Genomic DNA, 22597 nt, shown 5'->3' on the forward strand with positions numbered 1-22597 from the left:
TACATTTTGTGATAATTTTTTTTCTTCTCTTTAGAAAAAAAAATATGTACAAAAAAAAGCTAAGAAGAGCCAACACGGAAGGTGTCAAGAAAACATTCTGATAGGTACAGACAAGGGAGCTCCTTCTCTCAAAGGAGTTACACATTAGTTATTTACCATGCTAGAAAAATGAGATGCAGTTAAAATTCTAAAACAATTAAAAGCCACAAAGTCAAGCTGTTGCTCTGGGGCTCTAGGTTGTAGATGCTCTGATACCCTTTCTGTAAAATAATACTGTGAAAGTGTAAAATATTCATTTTCATATAAAGTCCATACAATGTGAGATATAAAACTGTTGAGTTGACAGGGGAGACTGGTACAGGTTGCTTTTTGGAAGGAAGTCTGCAGTGTCACCTGCCAGCCCAAGGACACGATTCCAGAAAGACCTTGAGTCTCTGAGCTAGGAGAAACCATTATTGAAGAGGGAACCATGTAGCCCCAACACCCCTCAAATCCAGGAGTCTCTGCCACTTGTTTATGGAAGTAAGTGACTTCATTAATAGATTGCTTTATCTTAGAATACAAAACAGATTAAGAGACAAGGACAAAAAGTTCTTTTTGAAAGAAATATTTCTTTCTGAGCAATTGATTTTGAGATTCACCATTAGCCAACATCATCCTCCCTGCAACTCAAAAGTTAACTTTCATTAAAATTCAAAAGTTCTGGAGGAGGCAGCAAGTACAGTAATAAAGGGTTAAAGTGGACTGTTATATTCATTTTATTTCTGTGCCTATAAAACTGAGAAAAGAAGGTTCGTGTACAAATTTCACAAAACAACATCAATCATTGAATCAATGTGGTTCTTCAATGCACACTGGAACAAGGAGAAAATTTCGTTGGTTTAAAATTCTGGCATAAATATATTAAAGCTGACCAAAAAAACAAAACAAAACAAAACAAAAAAAACGAGGGCAAGCTACATCACTTCCTCATACCAAAAAATGTACAAAACATTAGCCTCTAACTAGATAAACATAATACTTGTCTTCACAGTTTGACATCGAGTAACTGTGTGTCTTGAAGTATTGAATTGGAGGGTGATTAAAAAAAAACAGCTTGTGACACCTCAGCTGTCTCAGGTGACTTCGGTCATGGAGGCAGAGTGATTCTGCAAAGACAAGCAGATGCAGACTCAGCGTGGGCTGACTGATTCATGTGCACACTCACTCTTCCTAGGCTGTGCCCTTGCGCTCTTGTCTCCTGGCTTTGCACAGGCTGTTCCCTCTCCCTGAAATGCTCTTCCAGGGCCCCTTAAATTGTCACCTCCTCTATTACATCTTCCCTGATACATTTTTTAAAATTTTATTTATTTATTTATTTACTTATTTATTTAAATTTAAGTAATCTCTACACCCCATGTGGGACTGGAACTCATGACCCCAAGAACAAGAGTCGAATGCTTTACCGACTAAGCCAGTCTGGTGCCCCTAAATCTTCCCTGATTTTTCAACCAAAATAGAATAATTTGTTCAACTAAACTTTGTCTCTATAGAACTATCTTATATTATATTTATTTCGTTATATTCTAATAAGAACATCTAAGGATCTCAAAGTAACTTTCCCTGTATCCCACATTTTTAATGTGTTCTAATGTTTGAAAAATTTCTTTATGATTTATTCTTTGAGTCATGAGCTATATAGAAATGAGTTTAATATTTTCAAATGTGTAGGGTTTTTGTTTTTAGATGTAGATATCTTTGAATTTTTTTTCTAGAGAATGTAATCTGTGTGATACTGACACTGTAAAATTTCTTGAGACTTCTCTGTGGTTTATTTTCATGTTTCATGTGTTTTGAGGGTTCTATACAATGCACATTAGATCTACCTTACTAATCATCTGTGTCTTCACCGTATTTTGTTTGCTTATTAATTAGAAATGTGTTACAATCTATACTATGATTGTAGATTTGTCTTTTTTCCTTGTAACTCTATCAATTTTTGCATATACACCACGTTTATACAACCCCTACCTCTTCTTTATATAACTTCTATATACAGGACCCCCTTTTTGCAGACCCACACTTCCTCTTGTTTGAACTTAAAACCCCTAGTCCGTGGGGATTGGAAATAAAAGAAACTGTGGTGTTAGATCTGATTGATTATTATGGGGGGTTCTTGATTTCTGTTTGTTTTTAGGACACTAGAGACTTAGAGTATATTCCTGAGAGCTCAACTACATATTTTAGAAATGGAGTATTTTATTTTTCAAAGTACTTTTATCTGCTGTATTTGCGAGAACTAGAGCTTGATGCATTTCTTGCCACAGTGTGAAAAATAACTTTTCCTTTTGTGTTTTTACTTTTATAAGACCCTTCCTTTTTGAAAAAAACTTCTGGGATCAATACTTTGGTCATTTACTTGTGTATAAGATTCTAGTTGAGACTAAGTGAAGTACTAAGATGAAGTAATCCAACAGTTGAAGGTAACTAAATGGGTGAATTTGGGCAGATCTCTTTTAACTTTCCAGGTCTTTTTTTCTATTTAATACAAATTTCTATCAAGAGTTTCAAATTAAGGGGGCCATTTGATTCCTCTGGGAATATTTTCTTAAATATAAATTATTTTACTTCAGAATTGCTGAATTAGAACCTCTTGGAGTAAGGTTCCAGGAATCTGGGCATCAGCATAAATTGGATTCTTTTTCTGCTGAAGAAAAAAAATGTCTCCCCCTCCCCAAATCTGAAGACATTGAGAAACTTTATACCAACCCAGAGTAGGTTAATATAACCGTTTCCTCTTTAACTTCATTTCTTTGTTAATATAAACTATGTTTGACAGGTCCACAATTGCTCAACACTAAGGGTGACTGCTTGGGTACATGTAGGCACAGGGGTGCAGAATATGGATCATTCCACACCTGTCTCTTTAGGATCAGAATCACTCTGTGGGTTCCTGGGATGGGGCCTCCGTGAGATCACACTCACTCTATAGGATCATAAAATCATGCTTTGGAAATCTGACCATTTCTGGTTTGTTGGATTCTGTAATTACTTATCTTTTGGTTTTTCTTCAGTACTTGGGAAAGATCTTGGAAAATGTACCTTGTCTCAATCAACTATGCTAAGGGGAATCACAGGAGACAAATATGCAAATCTGAGTTGATGTTTTAGGGAGGAATAAAAAGCACTGGAGCTGGGGAGGCTCCATGTGGCAAAAGAGAAAGAAAGGTTTTGGGAGGAAGAAAAGTTGGGTGAGTGACCAGGTCCCCTCTCTATCCAGTCTTCTTGAGGTATCTTGAACAGTGGGATGGATTTCACACGTATGAATGCATGTTCTGAAGAAAGGTTCATATGTTCTCTCAGACCCTCAAAGTTCTTCCTGGGAAGATGGTTCTATCCCAGAAATTACAAAGGAACCAGCTTCTACTAGAAAACCTAGGTGTTGGTGTCTCACATAGAGTTCTTGCCCCCAGGAGAAAATACAGGCATATTTATTTTGGAAGAGTGGTAGCTCACTTCAAACACACACATCCCTACTGCATATTTCCTTTGAATGCTAAGAGATGCAGATTTCCAAATGGAATTTTCCTTGAAGGGAATGCCAGGCTGGGGGTATCATACATTGAGTTGGAACTTTAAGACTTAGATGGGCCTGTTTTAATTTTGACTTGGTGACCTTGGGCATGTTTCTTAAATTCCTTGTGCTTCACTTACTTCATCTACAAAACAGAATTAACATTAGCAATTGCAGAATTGTTGTGAGAACTCAATGTGATCGCTTGCAATAAATGCTAATTTTCTTTTCTTGGCCAACAAATAAAGAGTATAATCATCCTAACTACACGTAGAAACATTTGATATTAAAAGCAGCTGCTTTGTTACTTGAGTCTTCTACAGTTGGTGTGGAAGGCATCACTTGAGAAGTAATCTCTCTATCCAGCATCCTGTAGCTTTGCTTTGCCTGGCCTACAGAAGTCCTGGTATTCCTTATTAATTTCTATTTTCTTTGGAGATTCAGATAATGACTGCCCATGGTCTGATTTTAGGTTCTTGGTTTTGTCTGAAGTGTTTAATTCAGGTTTTGGTTCTGGCTTGCCTCTATCCATCAAACATTTGTTTCACACCTAGTGAATGCCAGGAAATATGGAGAGTACATAAGATATGGTTCACAGCATTCAGATCCTCAAAGATCTCCAAATTCTTGGGGGGAGGGGCAGATAAGAAGGGACACTTTGGCCTCCATTGGGCAAGACAATCACATGAAGGGCTGTGTATTCAGAAAAGACCTCATTGTTAACCAGATAGGGTGATAGACATGGAAATAAAGATACATGGACAGATTTGAAAGAAGTTCAACTATGGCCTGTAGTGAATAATAACATATAGTTGAAGGAATCTTTTATCTATCTTGTGGAAGATCAGTTTTTGAAACTCTGTTTGGCACTTTATTTTTCAAGGTAAGTGGAACCCCCCAAAATATGGCCTAGATGTCTCTGAGACCTGGATGGTCAACTATTAATTGTTCTGAGGGAGAAGGCAGAAGTCTGGAGGTGGTTTCCAACAGAGGGTAGTGCCTGAGCAATGTGTGCAAAAGGCTGGGGTGAAAGGTGGTGTCCTCAAACCAGGATGTTCAAGGCAAAGTAGGCAGCATTTAAAAGAACACAGACATTGCCATGTTTGTGGAACTCAGTAAATATTTGTTTGCTTTTAAAACTCACCTTTGTCTTCAGTTGCTTCACCTCAAAAGTAGGGGGAACCACTCTGATCTTATCAGGTACAGTAATATAATTTGATAGGGAAGACCAGAGAGAGTCTGTCTCACAGTCTCATTGCAAGGGATCACTTTATCATTCAACCCTCATCAACAGGCCAAATATCAATAAACCAGTAAGACATTTTTCAGTATGTTCTTTCTCATTAAACCAAGTCAAAAATTTCACCTTAATACAGGTTAAGGGAAAACAAACAAAATACTTGGCACTGGGTTTAATGGAGGGCTCAACCTTACCCAAATAGAAATGGCTTTACTGTTTTGTTTTTCTTATTAATAAAATTAGAAAGACTTCATTAAATGTGAAAGGAAATAGGACTGTTCATCTCAGAGAGATGTTTGATAAAAGGGAAAAATACTATTTTGTACTCTATGAAGTACATGATAATCCTAATGGGAGGTGATTTCCTTCTCCGTTGTACTGTCTATAAAAACGGTTTTGTAAGAATATAAGTATAAAGAAGGTTTCAAGATAAATAGATTATTACAGAAGAACATTTTAGCAGGACTCAGCCAACTGAGCAAAGGCAGTGAAAACCCTGTTTTGTTATTGGTTATTCTTATTCTCTGACTGCTTAAAGAACCACTCAACTCAGCTCTCCCACTGGCAAGGGATGCGGCCTTGGGCGAGTTAAATGAACATTGCCATTTTCAGACCCCGTTTTATCTGTGAAATGGGAATTCTCCTATCAATTCAAAAGGTGTTTGTTCAAATAAGGATGTATTTGTGAAGCACCTAGCAACCGACTGAGGCAAAAATAAGTGAGTAAGGTTGCATTGAATTTTTTGATTGTGGTCATCAAAATGGATCCCAAAGAATACTTCGTCATCATCTTTTGAAAGTGCTTCTAGTCTACATCTATCACTGAATATAATAAAAACTTTCTCTTTCCAAATACTGTCCAGTTACTTAATCAAATTGACCTCTCTCATAATTGGTATGAATTTCCTAAATATGGTATTATGTAGTCGGTCAAGGTGTCTTGAAGCAGCTGCGGTTAGACATGCCTAAGGACTTCCTGAGGATTCATGATTGCCAAGCTCCAGACTAACTGAGAGAAACCTGAAGTTCTTGGAGGCTTTACCTTAGATTTTTGTTAGTGCTGAGTGGATTCAGTGGTATCCGCCTGCTTCTAGTAGAGGAACTGATTCATTTACCTCCCAAGCTAACAGGCCTCGAGCCTGTGGGTTTGGTTTGCTAAAACTGCTTTACTATACCTGTGCACTTAAGGTTTCCAGAGGGCTTTCTATCCTTGGAAAAGCCATGAGGGGTACTCCGCGGGGATCCTCAGGTTTGGGTTTGGAAGGAGATCCTTGTGTTCCTTTAAAGTTATGGACCACACACATGCCCTGCAGGGGGAGGGGACAAAAGACCAGGGTCAGACTGCAGCCATCAATGCCTGGCCCTCTCGAAGGGTGGCAGGCCTTTCCCCTAGAATGTCTTTGCCACTGTGACTTTTTTTCCCTTTGAGCCAGTGGGTAGGGACCACACAAAGACCTTGGGCACAATCTAGGTGGTTGCTGAGCACCTCTAAGGGCTGAAGAACCATCTGACCAATCACCATGAGGTCAGTGATAATCAACCTTCCCCATTAAGCCTGTTTCCCCACCTGTAAAATGGAAATAACAACACCTCTTTCATAGATCTGTAGTGATTAAAAGACACAATGAGTGTAAACTACCTCATAATAACAGCTGACATTTACTGAGGGCCACTCCATGGCTGGCATTGTGCTGAGAATTTTCCCTTCCTGCATGTAACCCACCCAACGATCTTACAAGGGAGGTACTATTATCATCTCCAACTTAGGCAAGGAGGCATGGTGACGTTAGATAACTTGTCCAAGGTCACAGAGAGATTTTAACTCCATAGCCTCTCGATCATACCACCATACTCTCCTGCCTCTTCACAAGTGCCAAACTCATGGCAAATCATCAGCGGGAGCTAGTCTTCACCTCCTGCCCGAGATGACCGTCCTTAAATTATGTGACTACTGTTTGCTTGAGATTAAATAATGCAGCGGCACATTTCCTCTACTGCTTCCATTAAAATACTCTCCCTCCAAACTACTACTCACTTTTCTTTATTTCCTACTTAGGCCCCCTTCATAACTGAGTCTGTCTTTACCATCTTCTCTGTTTCTTTTGCCCTCATAGAGTTTATCTGTCTCTTTCTGTGTTCTCTCTCCCCTTGTTTGAATCTTTGTTTCTATATCCAGTATTCCTGAATCTTTTTTTAAAGGAAAATTTAGCTTTTTAAAAAAGATCTTATTTATTTATTTGAGAGAGAGACAGAGATAGCGAGAGAGAGCACAAGCAGGGAGAAGCACGTTTCCTGGGAGCAGAGGGCTCGATGGGGGCTCAATCCCAGGACCTTGAGATCATGACCCAAGCCGAAGGCAGACACTTAATCGACTGAGCCACACACTCACCCAGTATCTTTTGAATCTTTCCTGTCACTCTTCAAACCCGGCAGAACATTTATGTAAATACTCTCTACTTGGCTTTCTTCCGTCCCACTCTCCAGGTCTGATTAAACCGCCTCCATTAAAGACATGGGAGAAATGGGAAGTCTAGGAGCTCTGGAGCTGAGAAGACCCAGGTCAGATTTATGGCTTTCTTGGTTGAGTGGTCATTGGGCAAGTTACTTATTTTTGAGCCTAACTTTCCTCATCTATAAAATGAGGATAAGAATATAATTAGGCTTATCCTGCGAGCACGTGACTTGGTGTATACAAAGGGTAGAACATGTAGTGACTGCTCACTTAATAGTCCCCTCCCCTCCATTTCCTCTTCACAGAAAACACAAAACAAGAATGCACGTAGGCTGCAGTTCTTGGACTCTTCTTTCCCTGTGTCCTCTCCAAGTCTCCAGTTTGGAGAGCTTCCAGTCTCCTCTAAGACCCATTTCCAAGCTCAGTGTAAGTGCATGTGCAGTGTGTATGTGGGCACACACAGAAAATAGTGGGAGATTGTGGGGTCTCTCTCCTGCCAGAGCGATTCAGTAGCAGTTCTGGGTCTTACATAAAGACTGTGGGGAAAAAAAAAAAGTCTGATATTTTCCATCCACTGGAAGCCAGTAACAGAGCAAACAGTAACTGAGCAGTAGGAAACAGGGCTGCAAGTTACTCAGAAAAATCGAGTTTAATACCAAAGCAGAATTTGTATATGGCTCCTTAGAAAATGCAAAGGATTTCTCAGATTCATCCCATAAAACCTTAGGCAGTAGCTTGGGACAGTGAGCACTGCTCTTTCTCTCTAGCTGGGGATGCTGGCTCCAGGACTGAGGGGCAGCAGAACTGTTTGGCTTTTGAGACCAAGCCTTCATTTTTGAACTGCTTATCTGTCTTTGAGAACCATCTCTTCTCTTGAAGCCTCCCATACTCTTTCCTTCTTTTAAAGAGCAGTCATTGGAAAATACTCCTTAGGGGATATCAACATCTGAGGACCGTCTCAGCTCTGTTTTTCCTACAGCTTCATACAGACCATTTGCACTGAAGTCCTCTGTCTTTTACTTTAGAAAGAAAGCTTGGATCCATTAAAAATAATTTTGAATTAAAATGGAGCTTCCTAATCTCCCCAGGGAGATCGGTGTTCTGACTAAATGTAAGCATTTTCTGTAACTCAGCAGGTAAAAAAAATTGGAAAACTCCAAGTTAAAGATGGGGAGAGGCATATGTCTATTTTGTACATTAAGTACTGCAAGGAGGAAGGATAGGACAAGAAAGAATTAGGTCCCAGGACTGTGAAGTGCATCTATGTGCAATGCCAGTATTTTTTTTTTAAAAAGATTTTATTTATTTATTTGACAGGCAGAGATCACAAGTAGGTAGAGAGGCAGGCGGAAAGAGAGGAAGCAGGCTCCATGCTGAGCAGAGAGCCTGATGCGGGGCTCGATCCCAGGACCCTGGGATCGTGACCTGAGCCGAAGGCAGAGGCTTTAACCCACTGAGCCACCCAGGCACCCCGTGATGCCAGTCTTAATGGAGGCTTTGGACCAGAGTAGGCAGGAGGGTAGGAGGGGCATTAAGGCTGTGATGGCTTTTGCGTTTTAGGGATAGCTTGTTGAATAGGACCAGAGGACTCATTTTCTGCACAACATATGACTCTCCAGGCCCACTGATTTACTATAAATCCTCCTGGTATATTTTAAATCCCTGAAGAGTATTTAAAAATTAATACTTCTGTGGTATGCCCACAAAACAAAATATTCCACAGCAAGAAAGAGAAGTGAATTATTGCTACATGTTACAATAGATGAATCTCAAAATAATTATGCCAGGTGAAAGATAGCAAAAAACAAATATATATATACATATATATATATATATATATATATATATATATTGATATAGGTTTGGGTGCCTTTGTGGCTCAGTCAGTTAAGTGGCTACCAGAGAGTAGTCCTCTCTGCCTACTTGTGGTCTCTATTTGTCAAATAAAATAAATAAAATCTTTTTAAAAAGTTTATCAAATTGTACACTTTTTGTGCCATTTATGATCTGCCTAGCATGCTTCAATAAAATTGTAATAAGACAAAAACAATAAAAATTAACCTCTTCACTTCCAATCCAACTCGGATGAAAAGATTTCCTAGCTGAGCAGGTGGCAAGGTCCCCATCTATTTGAAGAACTAAAATCATTGGAAATGTCAAGAGATGGAGAAAACTGTATTACCCCAAACTCTTCTCCAGAAAGGTTATTATATGTAGTTGAGAAGCCAACTGGAGTGGAAACAAGTTGCCCAAGAGCCACGTTTAGATGGTAATAGAAGCCTTTTAGAAAATCTGGGTGTGGCTAGAGGAGGGTTTTCTTTCCTTCTTTTTTTTTTTTTTTTTTTAAAGATTTTATTTATTTATTTGACAGAGAGAGAGATAAATGAGTAGGCAGAGAGGTCGGCAGAGAGAGAGAGGAGGAAGCAGGCTCCCTGCTGAGCAGAGAGCCCAATGTGGGACTTGATCCCAGGACTCTGAGATCATGACCTGAGCCGAAGGCAGAGGCTTAACCCACTGAGCCACCCAGGCGCACTAGAAGAGGGTTTTCATAGTGCTGAGTGGGATATGCAAGTATGGAGCAGAGCTGAACTTCTGGGGTGCCTACGAAGGGGCTGTCCTACTTCCACCCTTGGTCTTGGTTTTCCGTTCTTCCTTCAAGCAAAACTTAGCCTCTGCTCTCAATACCTACTGCACAAATATCTAAAGAACAATGCTCTGTGGATTTCTGGATGGCTCAGTCGTTAAGCGTCTGCCTTCTGCTCAGGTCATGATCCCAGGGTCCTGGGATGGAGCCCTGTGTGTTGGGCTCCCTGCTCCATGGGGAAGCCTGCTGTTCCCTCTCCCACTCCCCCTGTTTGTGTTCCTTCTCTTGCTATCTCTCTCTCTGTGTCATAAATAAATAAAATCTTAAAAAAAAATAAAAAAAGAACACTGCTTTGAATTACTAGTCTGCCAGGCCTCACTCCTTAGCCCAGGAGGGGTTGGAGAAAGGGGGACAAGCCACTGGCCCCAGGCATTCCTCTTCCTGACCGCCATGGGGAATATGCAATCAGATTCCTGGAAGAAAATGTACTTTAGAAGTCCTTTTTGTGGCAATAGGATGCATAGTCCTTAGGGGAAAAAATGGCAATTTACGAGGTTGGGGCATGGACTTGCTCCGGGTCTGGCTAATCCGACTCGCTGTGACCCTGGACAGACTTTCAGGGGAAACAGAAGGAGGGAAGCCGACCCACCAGAAACAGGGCTACAGCGGTGCCCAGGATGAAGCCGGCAATCACGTCGGAGCCGTGGTTCCGGTACTCGGAGACCCGATTGAGGCCCGTCAGGAAGGCTGAGCAGAGGGTCCCCAGGCACAGCACGGGTTTGGCCAGACGACTGCTCTTTGTCTTGATTGTGCTTGTGATGTACATCTGGAACAGGATGGGGACCTGTGAGTGCGAGGCAGCCTGTGCGGGGCGCAAACCCACACACGCGTACACACACACGCAAACGGAGGTGAACAGGGCCGTGCCAAGGCGGGCGTGCTGACTGCTTGAACATCCCACCAAGTCACTTAGGTTAGAATCTGGGTCGGAAACCAGTGCAGCAAGAACTACACACAGCCACACATGTGTCGTGTTGCTCTGTGTTCTAGGGGCCCATAAACCCGCTGCAGAATAAAGATCAGCTTTAGAACAGGCACCTTTTATGCAACAAATTCAAGATTCACTTGGGGGGTATTGGGAAACCCATATCGAATCTCAGAGACCAAATTAACCTTCTGTGAGAATGAATTTTATGGAAGAGAAGACCAGGTAGGCGAGTGGCCATACATTTCCCTTTTGGTGTCCCCCACAGTTCTAGCTGATTCTTCACACTTGTAGGCAAGAAATATGAAAGCATTGACTGGTTAGTAGATTGACGGAAATAGAATTTCGGATGAGTGCGTCACACAAACAGATTTTAGCTGCGCTGGGAAATGGATTCTCACAGTCCTTGGAACAGCTGTGATGGGCTCTGTCTGTGCATTTACTCTGGCGTGCTTTAAAATACCGAGTCTTTCTAAGGGTTCCACAACATCTGAAAGATTGGGAAGATCTGACCTGAGGAAAGGATGATGCAATTTATGATACCTGAGATGTAGACTGTTCTTGTTCATTGTGGGGAGTCGGGCAAGACTCTTCAAGTTTCAGAGGCTCGGTTCTTAAATGTGTGTCTTGTGGGCTAGAGCCTCTTCCAAAGAAGTTGTTAATCACCTTTGGTAATGGTTACAAGAAGCCACTAGAGGGCATTACTGATCCATCCCATAATTTCTTTAAAAATTTGACAAGTGAGTTTGCAATTCTGAGAAATAGTTTGCTAATACTCATGGTCTCTAGTGTATTTTTATGGCCTGAGCACAGACAAGTTCAAATGAATACATTCTACAATATGACCATGGAAACTTAATTTCCTAAGTTTACTGTTCACAACAGTGGTGTGAATACAGGCAGACATTACTGGTGACAGATGTGCTATGGAAAACTGTGGTCCGATCAGCTACACAAATGAGAACACATCATGACACCATTCTGACCCTGTATAGGAAACGTTACTTAACACCCATACCAGGTATGTTTAACTTGAGTATTTAATATTTTTGTGGTGTTTTGTTTTGTTTAGGTATACCCTTTATAAATCCTTCCTATAAGATTACAAACTATCAAGAGCATGGGCTTATGGTTAGTATTCTTCACAGTATTAACCAGTACTTAGGACATCCTTGTTGAGTAATTTCTGAAAGTCCTTCACACATAGTAGGGGCTCAAAAGGAGTTCACACAGTTGGAATCTTGTATCAGGGTTTATCTGGTTATAGTCCATCTGTGGGCATGATTTGGATTGGATTATATCTGAATCCTCGAAAACAAGTGCTACAGCAGCATCTCTTCTGAGTGAACAGACTTCTTTTTACTCAAAAGAAATTTATATCTCATCTGATGAGACAATCAGTTATTATGAGTAACAGATTAATTTTTATAGTGGTATTACACAAATTTCACACAGCAATGACTTGAGTTGGGTCAATATACAGAAAGGGGTTCAAGAGTACATTGCTTCATATAAAATTTGGTTCTGGATAATTCCAAACAAATGGATATTTTGAAAGTGGAAAAATATGCTGACTGCCCGAGAGGATATTTTTTGTTTAAAAAATATGTGGCCTGCCAATTGATTGATCGATCAATCGATCGATCTATCATAAAGCAAAGAAGTCTTACAAGCTATAACTGATCTGTTTTGTAAGTTGAGGGTTCTCTATTATCTACATGCATGTTTCCTTAATGAGCGGCAACTGAAATAATTTTCATCACATACTCATTAAAAGGTAGACCTAAAAGGAATAACTAGGAAAGCTCATTTTGGGTGATTCATCCTACAGATGTGATCCTGTGAGCTCGACACAAAGGAACCATTGTTTTAAAGAGAATATTCAGCAATTTATTTTACACTGTGCTCAATAGTCCGGACGTGTAGTCAGTCACCTTCTCTCCACCCTGAATTTGTCTCCAGGGATGTCAGAGACATCCCATCAGAGGCAAGCTCTCAGGAGAGAGCACAGTTACTCTCCCTGGAGACTGTAGGAACCTGCTCCCCTGGGGGTAGGGTGAGTCTTGCTCAGAACCTCTGGGAAGAATGGATTATCTTAAGGGGGTCTTTCCTCTGCCCTCTCCTTCCCCTCCCTTTCATTGAGAATCACTAGACTAGTCATACCTGGAACGTAAGTTCAAGTAGGGAAAAGGTGTGTTTTTGACCAATAGTTGCTCTTCCACAGGTAAAGGCAAGGGGTACCCAGCTTTTGAGCTGATCCCTTCTTTACTTGCTTCCATACACTCTTGGTTCTAAGGAAGCACAGGCCAGAGAAAGGGGAGATGAAGTCAACCCAAAATGGACACAATGAAAGAGGAGGAAAAGAAAAGGGACACCAATTGTTTCGTCTTGTATTTTAAGACACGAGACACATTTCAGGTTTTTTCGGTAATGAAAGCAAAAAGTGTAAAGAGAATGTTACACCCTAGCGGGGGCAGTCGAACCCTGTCTGATTTGTAGAGCAGCGAGAAGTGAACTTTTGGGTGTTGGGGCTCATGTAGTATTGTCCATCTATTCTGGCTAAATAAAGAGGAAGAGTGTCAGGAGGAGCAGAGGGAAACTGTGGTTTTCTCTCAGGTCTGCTGTACTACCCAGGCAACCATGTGTTTGAAGGCCCACACCTGCAAATTTGTAGGCAGGTATGCGAAATGTGTGCTGCTCTGGGACCAATGAAAACTTTGGCAAAGAATGTTGTTGTGGGCAAGTGGAAGAATCCTGGACATGGTGCCAGGAGCATAGGTCCCAGATCCAACCTGGGGGCTCTCAGCTATTTTCTGGGCCTCAGTTTCTGCATCTGTAAAATGGGAAGATCTGACTAAGAGATAATCAACCCTGCCAAATTAATAGCCTCTGGCAGGTCAGTATATTACCCTGGGATGTTGGGGAGGGGGGTAGGGGCAACAGTGTGATGCCGTACAGGAGAAACACGCTGTCACGTGTTTCCTGTAACACTCTTAAGTGACAGCGATAAGAGAAAGAAGGTGAGGAGGTGAGAGAGACTCCTGTCCCAGCCAAACACTCGACTTGGTTTTGGGAGTGACAACAGGACTTCAGTACTCACCGTGGCATATAAGGCGGAGTAAATGCTCAGAGCAGCATGTTTGGAGGGAAAGGATCTCCGAGCCTTTTCTATCACTTCCACGTCCCCAGTGCAAATGTTCCCATTGTTGATGAACTGCTGGTGTGCCCGGCAGTCTGCACTGGTGTAGTTCGGCTTGCACACTGTCAGGAAGTATGGCGTCAGGTGCCCCGTGACCACCTGCCCGGCGTTTACAAAAATGTCAGTAGCAAAAAGTCCGAAGGCAAATACCCCTACAAGGAGAGTGGAAATGATCAGGAATGATGACATCGATACAGTTTTGTCCCCCAGAGAAGACGGAGCGGTGAGAGTCCACAACAACCGCCAAAGAGGACCTCACCGGAGTCAGATGGTCCCCTGACTTTCGTCTTTGCAGGGACTGGTGCCTGCTTCCCCAACCATTTTTTCCTCTAAACTGATGCCAACCTTCTGCTGTTTGCATGTTATCGTTTTGTATAAGTAAGGCGGAAGCAACACGTTCAAATGGAAGGAACTAGAATTTTGAAGTCCTACTGATCTGCCTCCATCGAGCCCCAGCGTTGCTGATTCACTCACTGTGTGTAAGCTATTTGCCTTCTCTGAACCTTGGGACCCTCAGTCACAACAAGGTTGGGGGCAGTGATGCCTCACAAAGAGGTTGGAAAGATGACAGGGGATAGGTCCAAAATACCCACTACAGTGCCTGGTTTCAATAGCTATTCAACAGCAGTTCGTTCCCTTTTTTCCCATAGAAAACATATTCTCCCTGGTCCTGTTTGGAAATGCAAGTGCTCCGAAGGGATATCTATGAAATCAACGGCAGCTGAGAGTGAATGAGGTTGTGCAGGAATTCACCCTAAAAGAGAGAAAAAAAGGTCATTCCAGAAACCTTGATTGAACTGGATGTTTCACTTGATGTTGGACAGAGAAAATGACAAGGGACGAGTGTAAAAGACCGCATTCCTGACTGCTGCTCTAACGGCCTTCCACAAACTGAGCTGCTGAGAACAACACAAGTGTACCCTCTTACAGTTCTAGAGGTCTGAAGTCCAAAATAGGTTTCACTGGAGTAAAATCAAAGTCTTAACAAGCTGTGTTCTTTCCAGAAGCTTGAGAGTAGAATTCATACTTTGCCTTTTCTAGCATCTAAGCTGCCTTCATTCCTTGTCTTGGACCCCTTCCCTTCCAGCAATCATACCGTCACGACCTCTGCTTCAACTGTCATACTTCCTCCTTTGACTCCGATTCTCCTGCCTCCCTCTTAAAAAGACGCTTAGATTACATTGAGTCCACCTGACTAATTCAGGATAATCTCATCTTAAGATCCTGCATTAGTCACACCGGTAAATTCCCTCTTGTCATATAAGGTATCAAATCTACACAGTTTCTAGGGATTAGGATACAGCCATTCGGGGAGAGGAGGGCATGGTTCTTCCTGCCACACTGACTTTGCTGTTTGGCCGAGAATCCTGTGGGGAGGCTATCTTTCCTATCTTTTCTGGATTTTATCTGTCCTCTGGCAAATTCCACGGGATTAGTCCCAATAAGATTGAACATGATAAAGCAGAATTCCTTACTGGAAGCTTCACTATGAACTCTTTCAAAGCCTATGCAGTACAGCGATAGCTTCTCAATGGACTGCTGTTTCTTCGGTACACCAAGAGGTGCTGCAGCACCGAGCTACATACAAGTTGTTGGAAGGGATAAAGATTTCTGAAATGTGGCTCAATTATGGGAGAAGTTGGCAAGTGCAAGAGAGAGGGAGTGTTAGCCCTTGTAAATGTCAAGGATCTGCTATAGTTTCAGTTAAATGTCTACCCAACTCGGATTCCCATACGATGTCCTCGATCTGCAAATTGTGCTGATATCAGCACCCAAAAGTTAATCCATTATAGCAGAAATGAAGGCAAGTTTGGCTGAAACCTTCATCCGGTTTTCATTTTGATCTGTATTGATTGCTGTAATTTTCCTTTTTGTGGCTCTGCCAGGATGTGCTTTATCACAATGAGAACTGGCTCTTTTAATAGCTTTGGCCGGCTCACTCTCAGAAGGTCTGACCTCTGAGAGTAGGCAATCATTGATCATCCATGGCAATTTTCACCCCCAGGTTCTGGAAGTCTGAATGGTTAGACATTTTTTTTTTTTAACACCTTCCAGCGAGATTGTTAAAGACCAGGTCTCCCTGGCTTTTTCAAGAGGGCAATAAGTCTGTCTCGGCATACTTTTCCAGGAAACTAGGGTAATTTATGATTTGAAAAAGGGAAAGTGGCATCACTTTCCTCTGGCATTTTATTTGTCAGAAGTGCTTCCCATCAAGGCAGGTTTGATCTTTCTGAGATGGGATTTACCAGGCTCCTCGGCTTGGTGTCTCAGGTGTCTCGTGGCGGTGCTGCCGTGGCAGCTCTGCTCTTTATTGTTCCGGGATATTTTTGCAGAAAGTGGGCCTTCCCCTCTTCCTCTCTGCTTCCTTAGGATCACCTCTGCTTTTCCTGATGGCTTAACAAGCGTCTGCTTTCCAAACAGTTCATTCTGGTGCATTTGATCTAGCTTCAGAAGGGCCCTGTGGCAGCCCCGGGGAATCCACCTGCCTGACATGGGCAGCGACAACAAAGGGCGGTGGACCCCACAGCAGCGAATCACAGAGAATGTTGGATCCTACAGGGCTTTTGTGAGACACTCCAGCCATTGCTCTGAACCCTGAGCTCCTTGTGTGTCTTTTCCCAGCCTCAGAAGCTCACAATAGCTACTTTTGTCCTTAGGGTCAGGTGGAACACCATTTATGGTCTCCTGTATTGCAACGTATGATTTGAAGGAGATGTTTTTAACATGTCTATAGAACCTACCTTGGGGTCAAAGATTCTTTCAGTAAGGTCATATTTTTGAAATTTTAACAGATACGGTTTTTCATTCCTCTAACTATTTATCTTCTGAATCTGCTCCCAATAGTACTCCTTGCTTGGGGGAAGCTGATCACATTTATGAATGAATTAACCACCAACAAAATAGTCTAAAAGTAAAGCACTTTTGGTTTGCCAGAGCTCCGTGCTCGAGACGCATGTAGATATTGTTGCTTTGTTTGGAATTCCAAAAAGGCTTGGCTCGGAAGACTAAGAGCCATGGTCTGACCACTGAGTTTCTAAAATCAAACTAACGTAGGAGAGGATGTGGCTGGGGAGGACACACAAGGAGGAGCCGGAATCCTGGCTGAGGGCGTGAAGAGGCATTCCCATTCACTCTGCCTCACACTGGCTGTCAAACCCAGGGGCAGGGCAACAGAAAGCTCCAGGATGATTTTTGGAAATCTAGCTGAAGCATGTTCCATCCCATCTCAGGAGCACTGCAGCTTTTTGGAGAAGCTTCACAACCAGCATGGTATCAGAATGGTGTCCTCTATTAGCAAGGGCAGAGGGAGGGGAAAAATAGTAGAGCCCAAGGGACACCTCACAAAGCTCAGACACCCTAGTGTGGTATGGGATAAGGGCTTGTAAACTGCCCCACTCTAAGGGATGACGGGCATTAGAATGCCGAGAGGACAGGAGGCTAGAAGGGCCTGGAATTAGGACAAAGAAATCGATGATGATGTCTATTGTCCTTGTCAGGATGACACAGATCAGCCAAGGGAACCTGAGCATTCTTCTTTGTGGCCTAAAGAGGACACCTATCAGGCACGAAGAAGGAGGAAGGATGAAGAGAGAGGAAGACAAAGTATTAAAAAGTCCCTATTTTTTCCCCCTCAGGATTCCATATGGGTTCATCTGATCTCAGTCTGTCTCAGGACAAGTTAGGATCTTTGATCGCTAACAATGTAGGGCGTGGAGGTGAAACTCTGCGATCTGGTCCATGCTATGGAATCGGTGCAGGAAACTATCCTTTTACTCAAATGTGAACGTAGCAGGAGCAGTGACATAACCAGGAAATGTGCATAAGGAGTACTAGCAAAGCCACACATAACTGGCATGCTAGAAAAAGATACTAGGACTCAGAGCAGGATACCTTTAGGCCTTCCAAAACAAACAAACAAACAAACAAAAAACAAAAAAAAAAAAACAAAATTGGTCAAAGTACATAACCAGACTTCCTGGTGCCAAGGAGGATGGTACTGCTTTCCACACAGGTGACTCTCATTAAGAGGCCTAGCCCCAGAGAGCAGGGTGGTAATGGGGTGAGGGGGCATTGGTGAGGTGAGGGAAGGACTAAATTCCTTTCAGCCACAAAGGTCCTGTGACCTGAAGGGGAACCTCTACATCGAAGGCCAACTATTCTATATTAAATTATAAATGTGTAATTTCTAGTTTAAAATGGCACCTTGCTTGACTGGCCCTGGTAGAGCAGCTCTCAGTGATCCACTGAAGCATCCACGACCGACGCCTGTGAAAAAAGAGGGAAACTCCCAGAGCCAATCTGAGGGGAGAGTCAGGAAGGGGTTTCCATTATCAGTAAGAGACATGGAGTGCGTTCTCTCTCTCTCTCTCTCTCTCTTTCTCTCTCTCTCAATCTCTCTCTCTCTCTCACACACACACACAAACACACGGACTTTTACTTCAGGAAAACTCGAACTTCTCCTTAGAAGACAGAGATGAGGGGAGAAAACCAAGGGCGAGATTTCGTTTCTCTCCTACCATCTGGCCCCTGACTCAGAGGTTCGGGGATGGAGATTCCTCAGAAAATATGGCCGTGGTCACCCTACTGGATGAGTTCTGCTCTTTGAATTTGCCTGGAACTGTCCTCTCTCCTTCTTCAGTTTTCTCAGCGTATTCAGGGACACACTCCTGGGCAAGAGCTAGGTGGGAGGCGGCAGAGGCACAGGCGGCGGCCTCTTCAGGGAACAGACCCACAGGCTCTAGAGACAAGCGCCTGCTGGGCCCTGCAGTTGTGTGTGGCAGTGGGGGTGCGAGGAGCGGAGGAGCTCCGGCAGAAAGCCTGCTGACTGGGGGCCGGCTCGCGCTGTGCACACCAGCCTGCTCTGCAGCTGTAGCTCTGAAGAGCAGGCCAAGAGCAAGCCACACTTCTGTCTGCTGATCCATACAATAGGTGGGTTTGCCTCGCCTGAGTGGATAGGGTGAAAGAAACAATCACCTATCACATGGGGTTTTGGAAAAAAATTCCTATATTAGACTAGTATGATATTGTTTTACTTTTTCCTACCTGTTGTCCCAGTGAGAATTTTACATGTGTGTGATTTTCTAGTGATGACCAACTCTCCCGTTGGAATTGCAGAATATACAAGCCCTCTAAGAGCACAGAGAACATCTATTTTAACGTTGCATCCTAAGCACCCAGTATCAAATGTGATGGAGTAAACATTTAATATTTATTTGTGAATCAATTAATGGACTGCTAAAGAAACATCAGAATAAGAACAGGAGAAGAGAATGGAAAAAGCATAGGAACGTGTCCAGACTTTCTAGCTCAGGTAAGTGTCTCATATCCCAGATTCCATTGAACACAGGGTTGAAGTCTAACCATTTAGCATGTAAATCGTAAGGACTGTGTCTCTTTTTTATAAACTTCCCCAAAATTCAGCAGAGGCACTTAGGGAATAAAGAGGATAATTGGAAACTGGGACTTTCTAAGTGTCTCATGAGTCAGAAAAACTTGTACATCATCATTTGGAAATTAAGGGTGTCTCCATTTTCGGTGCAACGAGAGTGAAAAAAATCATCTTAAATTGGAATCTGGAGATCCCTGCTGTACCCAACAGGAGAGACTTCCTACCGAGGAGAGCTGTGAAGCACAAGGAGTCTGGAAATCACGATCAGTTTGGGGACAACTTTATACTTAGACATCTTCGAGAGAAATGTCTCCCTTTCTGATCCTGAGAACTTGCAATGGTTGTCAGTTTAAATATGAACACAGGAGTACATGACTCCTGCCTATTTTCATATGAAAAAGCTAACATCTAGAACTTTCAAAAAGAAAAGGATATTGAAAAAGACACAAAAATGACTTATCCGGGTTAGGTTGGTAACAGTATCTCTGAAGAGGGGGAGGGAATCCCATTTCTCCCTCAACACACGTTCCCAGCTTCTTATCAAACGTTTCTAAAAGAGGGCTGCTCTTTTGTCTATGTTGAGCAAAACAATGCCCTAAAAGAGAGGACTGAAGAACTACTGTGCTGTGTGACATTGAGAATGCTTGAACATTTTCTTGTGTTCAAAATTTAACCAGCTTTGTGAGTCTTTTGCCTTCGCTTTCCTACTATGATGTTCAAGAAACAGAATACATCAGTTCCTAGCCTTCGTTTTAGTAGGAAAATGGGTATTCCACACCAGCAAGTACAAATACGGGGGTTCACCGGTGCCATATTCCTCAGTGGAAGGGGAACACCTAAGGAACTCTTACGTTCAGTTTCCTCAGTGGACATCTCAACAGGGATGTCTTCTTTAGCCCTCCTTTCCGAGGACAATTCCTCAGGGTTTTTCCTCTTTCAAATGTCTGACTTCTCCCTTACTCCTGCTGGCCTTAAATATTTGCTCCTCAGTTCCCCTAGACAGTGTGGATCCAAAGCCTGGTTGACAGAGACAAAGATACTAAAAGTTTGCCAGAGGCTGTGAAATGTTATTAAAGACTTTATGGATTGAATGATTGATTTAGAGTGCACATGTGTGGGGGCGGGGGTGGGGAAGTGCGGGGAGCCGAGGCAGAGGGAAAGGAGAATCTTAAGCAGACTCTGTGCTGAGCATAGAGCCCCACATGGGACTTGGTTTCAGGACTCCAAGAACATGACCTGAGCTGAAATCAGGAGTCCTACGCTGAGCCAACTGAGCCACCCAGGCACGTTGGCAGTGGAATAGTACAATAAAATGGAGAAAGTAGATGCAAATAATTCTAGGAAGCATGCCCTAGATACAAACTAAATGTGGAAAGGGAAGATTTTAGATTCCTTACCTACCAAGGAATGTTAACAACGGGCATATCAAATTCTGGAGGACTTCCAAGTAACAGCCCTGGAGTTCTGCCCTTTCTGATCATGTTCCTAAATTTCTGAAGCAAAGCTGGTGATCTGAATCCTCTCCATTGCTAGCACCAACCAGCACCACATCCTGTTAGTGACTGATAGATACTGACCTAGTGTCTCTACCTGATGCATTTTCTAGTTAGAGTTATTATGTACATATGTAATAATTTAAATTATTTACAAAACACTACTTCTTTCTTTATTGAGGTGTAACTGACATATTTCAGGTGTGCAATATAACGGTTCGGTATTTGTAGATAGTGTAAATTTTATTTTTCACATAAAACTTTTGAAAGCACCCTTTATCAACTGTTGGGAGTCATTGCCAATATTCAGACAGTATTCTTGCATCTCACTGTGCCTAATTTTATGATGATGTAATATCTTCATAGCAAAAGTATTCATATAATGTTTTAAGCAAAAATGTGAAGTCTACGTGTTTTCTTAAATCTTTAAAACTGAGGGTGATCTTGTTCCCAGGGAACGCGTTGCAGTGTTTAGAGACCATTTTGATTGTCACTATTGGGACAGGGGTGCTACCAATGAAGTGCCATGAATTTGCGTCAGCTCTTCTACAAAGTGTTGAGAAAGTGGCTATCTACTTGTTCCTTTTATTAGAGTCCAGTCTTTTAAACACTGGTGCAGGGAGAGCCCTCAGGGAAGATCACTAGACTCTCATATGACTAAATAACTCTTCTCTTGATAATGAGAGTAACCTACAGAGTTCTGGATAAGGAGACTTATTCTCATTCATGGAGGATGACACTCAAAGAAGAACAGATTTGTTCTGAACCATAGGCAGACTCATCACAACTTCTGGAGACCTAAGCAGAGATCTGGCTGTGCCTTTTAGTCATTCAGGGCTCCCAGTTCCAGCACCTCCCCACCCCTCCAAATGTCCCAGGCATCTTTGCTCCCTAGAAGGAAGTACCAAACATGTCCGTCTCAAAGTCTGGTGGCTTCACTGCTTATGAAGCCCAGAGACAGAGGTTCCAGAAATGGAGGCTCCATTTCCCCCCGAAGATCTATACTGGCTTTCTCCTCCTGATGTATATCCTGGAGCTTCAACTCTGGTTTCTATCGCTGAGTTCCAGAAATATCTCCATTGGCTTATAGGCTCATGCCTTGCTTTGCCTTTGGCATTTTTCTGTCCAGATGATGAAAGTTGGGTGCCTGGGCACTGCAAGTTTTTTTAGGAAAAAACCGGAACCTTAACTTTTTTCACTTGGTACAAGGGGCACCTACTTTCCTGGAATGGTCACTGTCCTGCTAGGAAGTCACTGCCAAGTCTAGACAATTCTCCTTGAAGGACAGACAGCCTCTCCCTCCCCACTTAAAATTGCATATCTGCCCCTACAAACTGCCCATTTCCTTTTTCTATGTTATTTTTCCACATGATACTTATCTTCTAATGAACACTACAATTTACTTATTTATTTTGTTTAATGCTTGGCTTCCTCTACTAGAATAAAAACTCGGTGAGGGCAAATAAATCTCTCTTTGGTTCATTAATATGTCCTCAGCAACTTAATCAGTGCTTACCATATGGTAGATGCCCACCTAAATCATTTGCTGAAGGTTGAATGAATATGATCAGTCCTCTAATTTATAAATTTAAATTATGTATTATATATAAATTGTATAATCAGTATAAATACTGAATGTACATAGAAATGGACTTCCTGAATCCAGTTAAGTCTCTTTTTAGATAAAGTACATTTAAGTGAC

At 42.3% G+C, this 22597-nt stretch overlaps 1 protein-coding gene across 1 annotated transcript in view; it reads right to left on the bottom strand.

Annotated features, from left to right (window-relative positions):
* The window catches only part of PLPPR1 (phospholipid phosphatase related 1), a 263868-nt gene continuing 241271 nt past the window's right edge, over positions 1-22597 (bottom strand). The window contains exons 5-8 of the mRNA XM_059142738.1: positions 13915-14165; positions 10479-10655; positions 5969-6100; positions 1-1148 (exon numbers count right to left, since the gene is read on the bottom strand). Coding sequence (XP_058998721.1) covers positions 1116-1148; positions 5969-6100; positions 10479-10655; positions 13915-14165 — 593 coding nt within the window. The 3' untranslated portion in view covers positions 1-1115. The remainder of the gene's footprint in view (positions 1149-5968; positions 6101-10478; positions 10656-13914; positions 14166-22597) is intronic.

Source organism: Mustela lutreola, chromosome 12, assembly GCF_030435805.1.
Source record: "Mustela lutreola isolate mMusLut2 chromosome 12, mMusLut2.pri, whole genome shotgun sequence".
Taxonomy (NCBI): Eukaryota; Metazoa; Chordata; class Mammalia; order Carnivora; family Mustelidae; genus Mustela; species Mustela lutreola.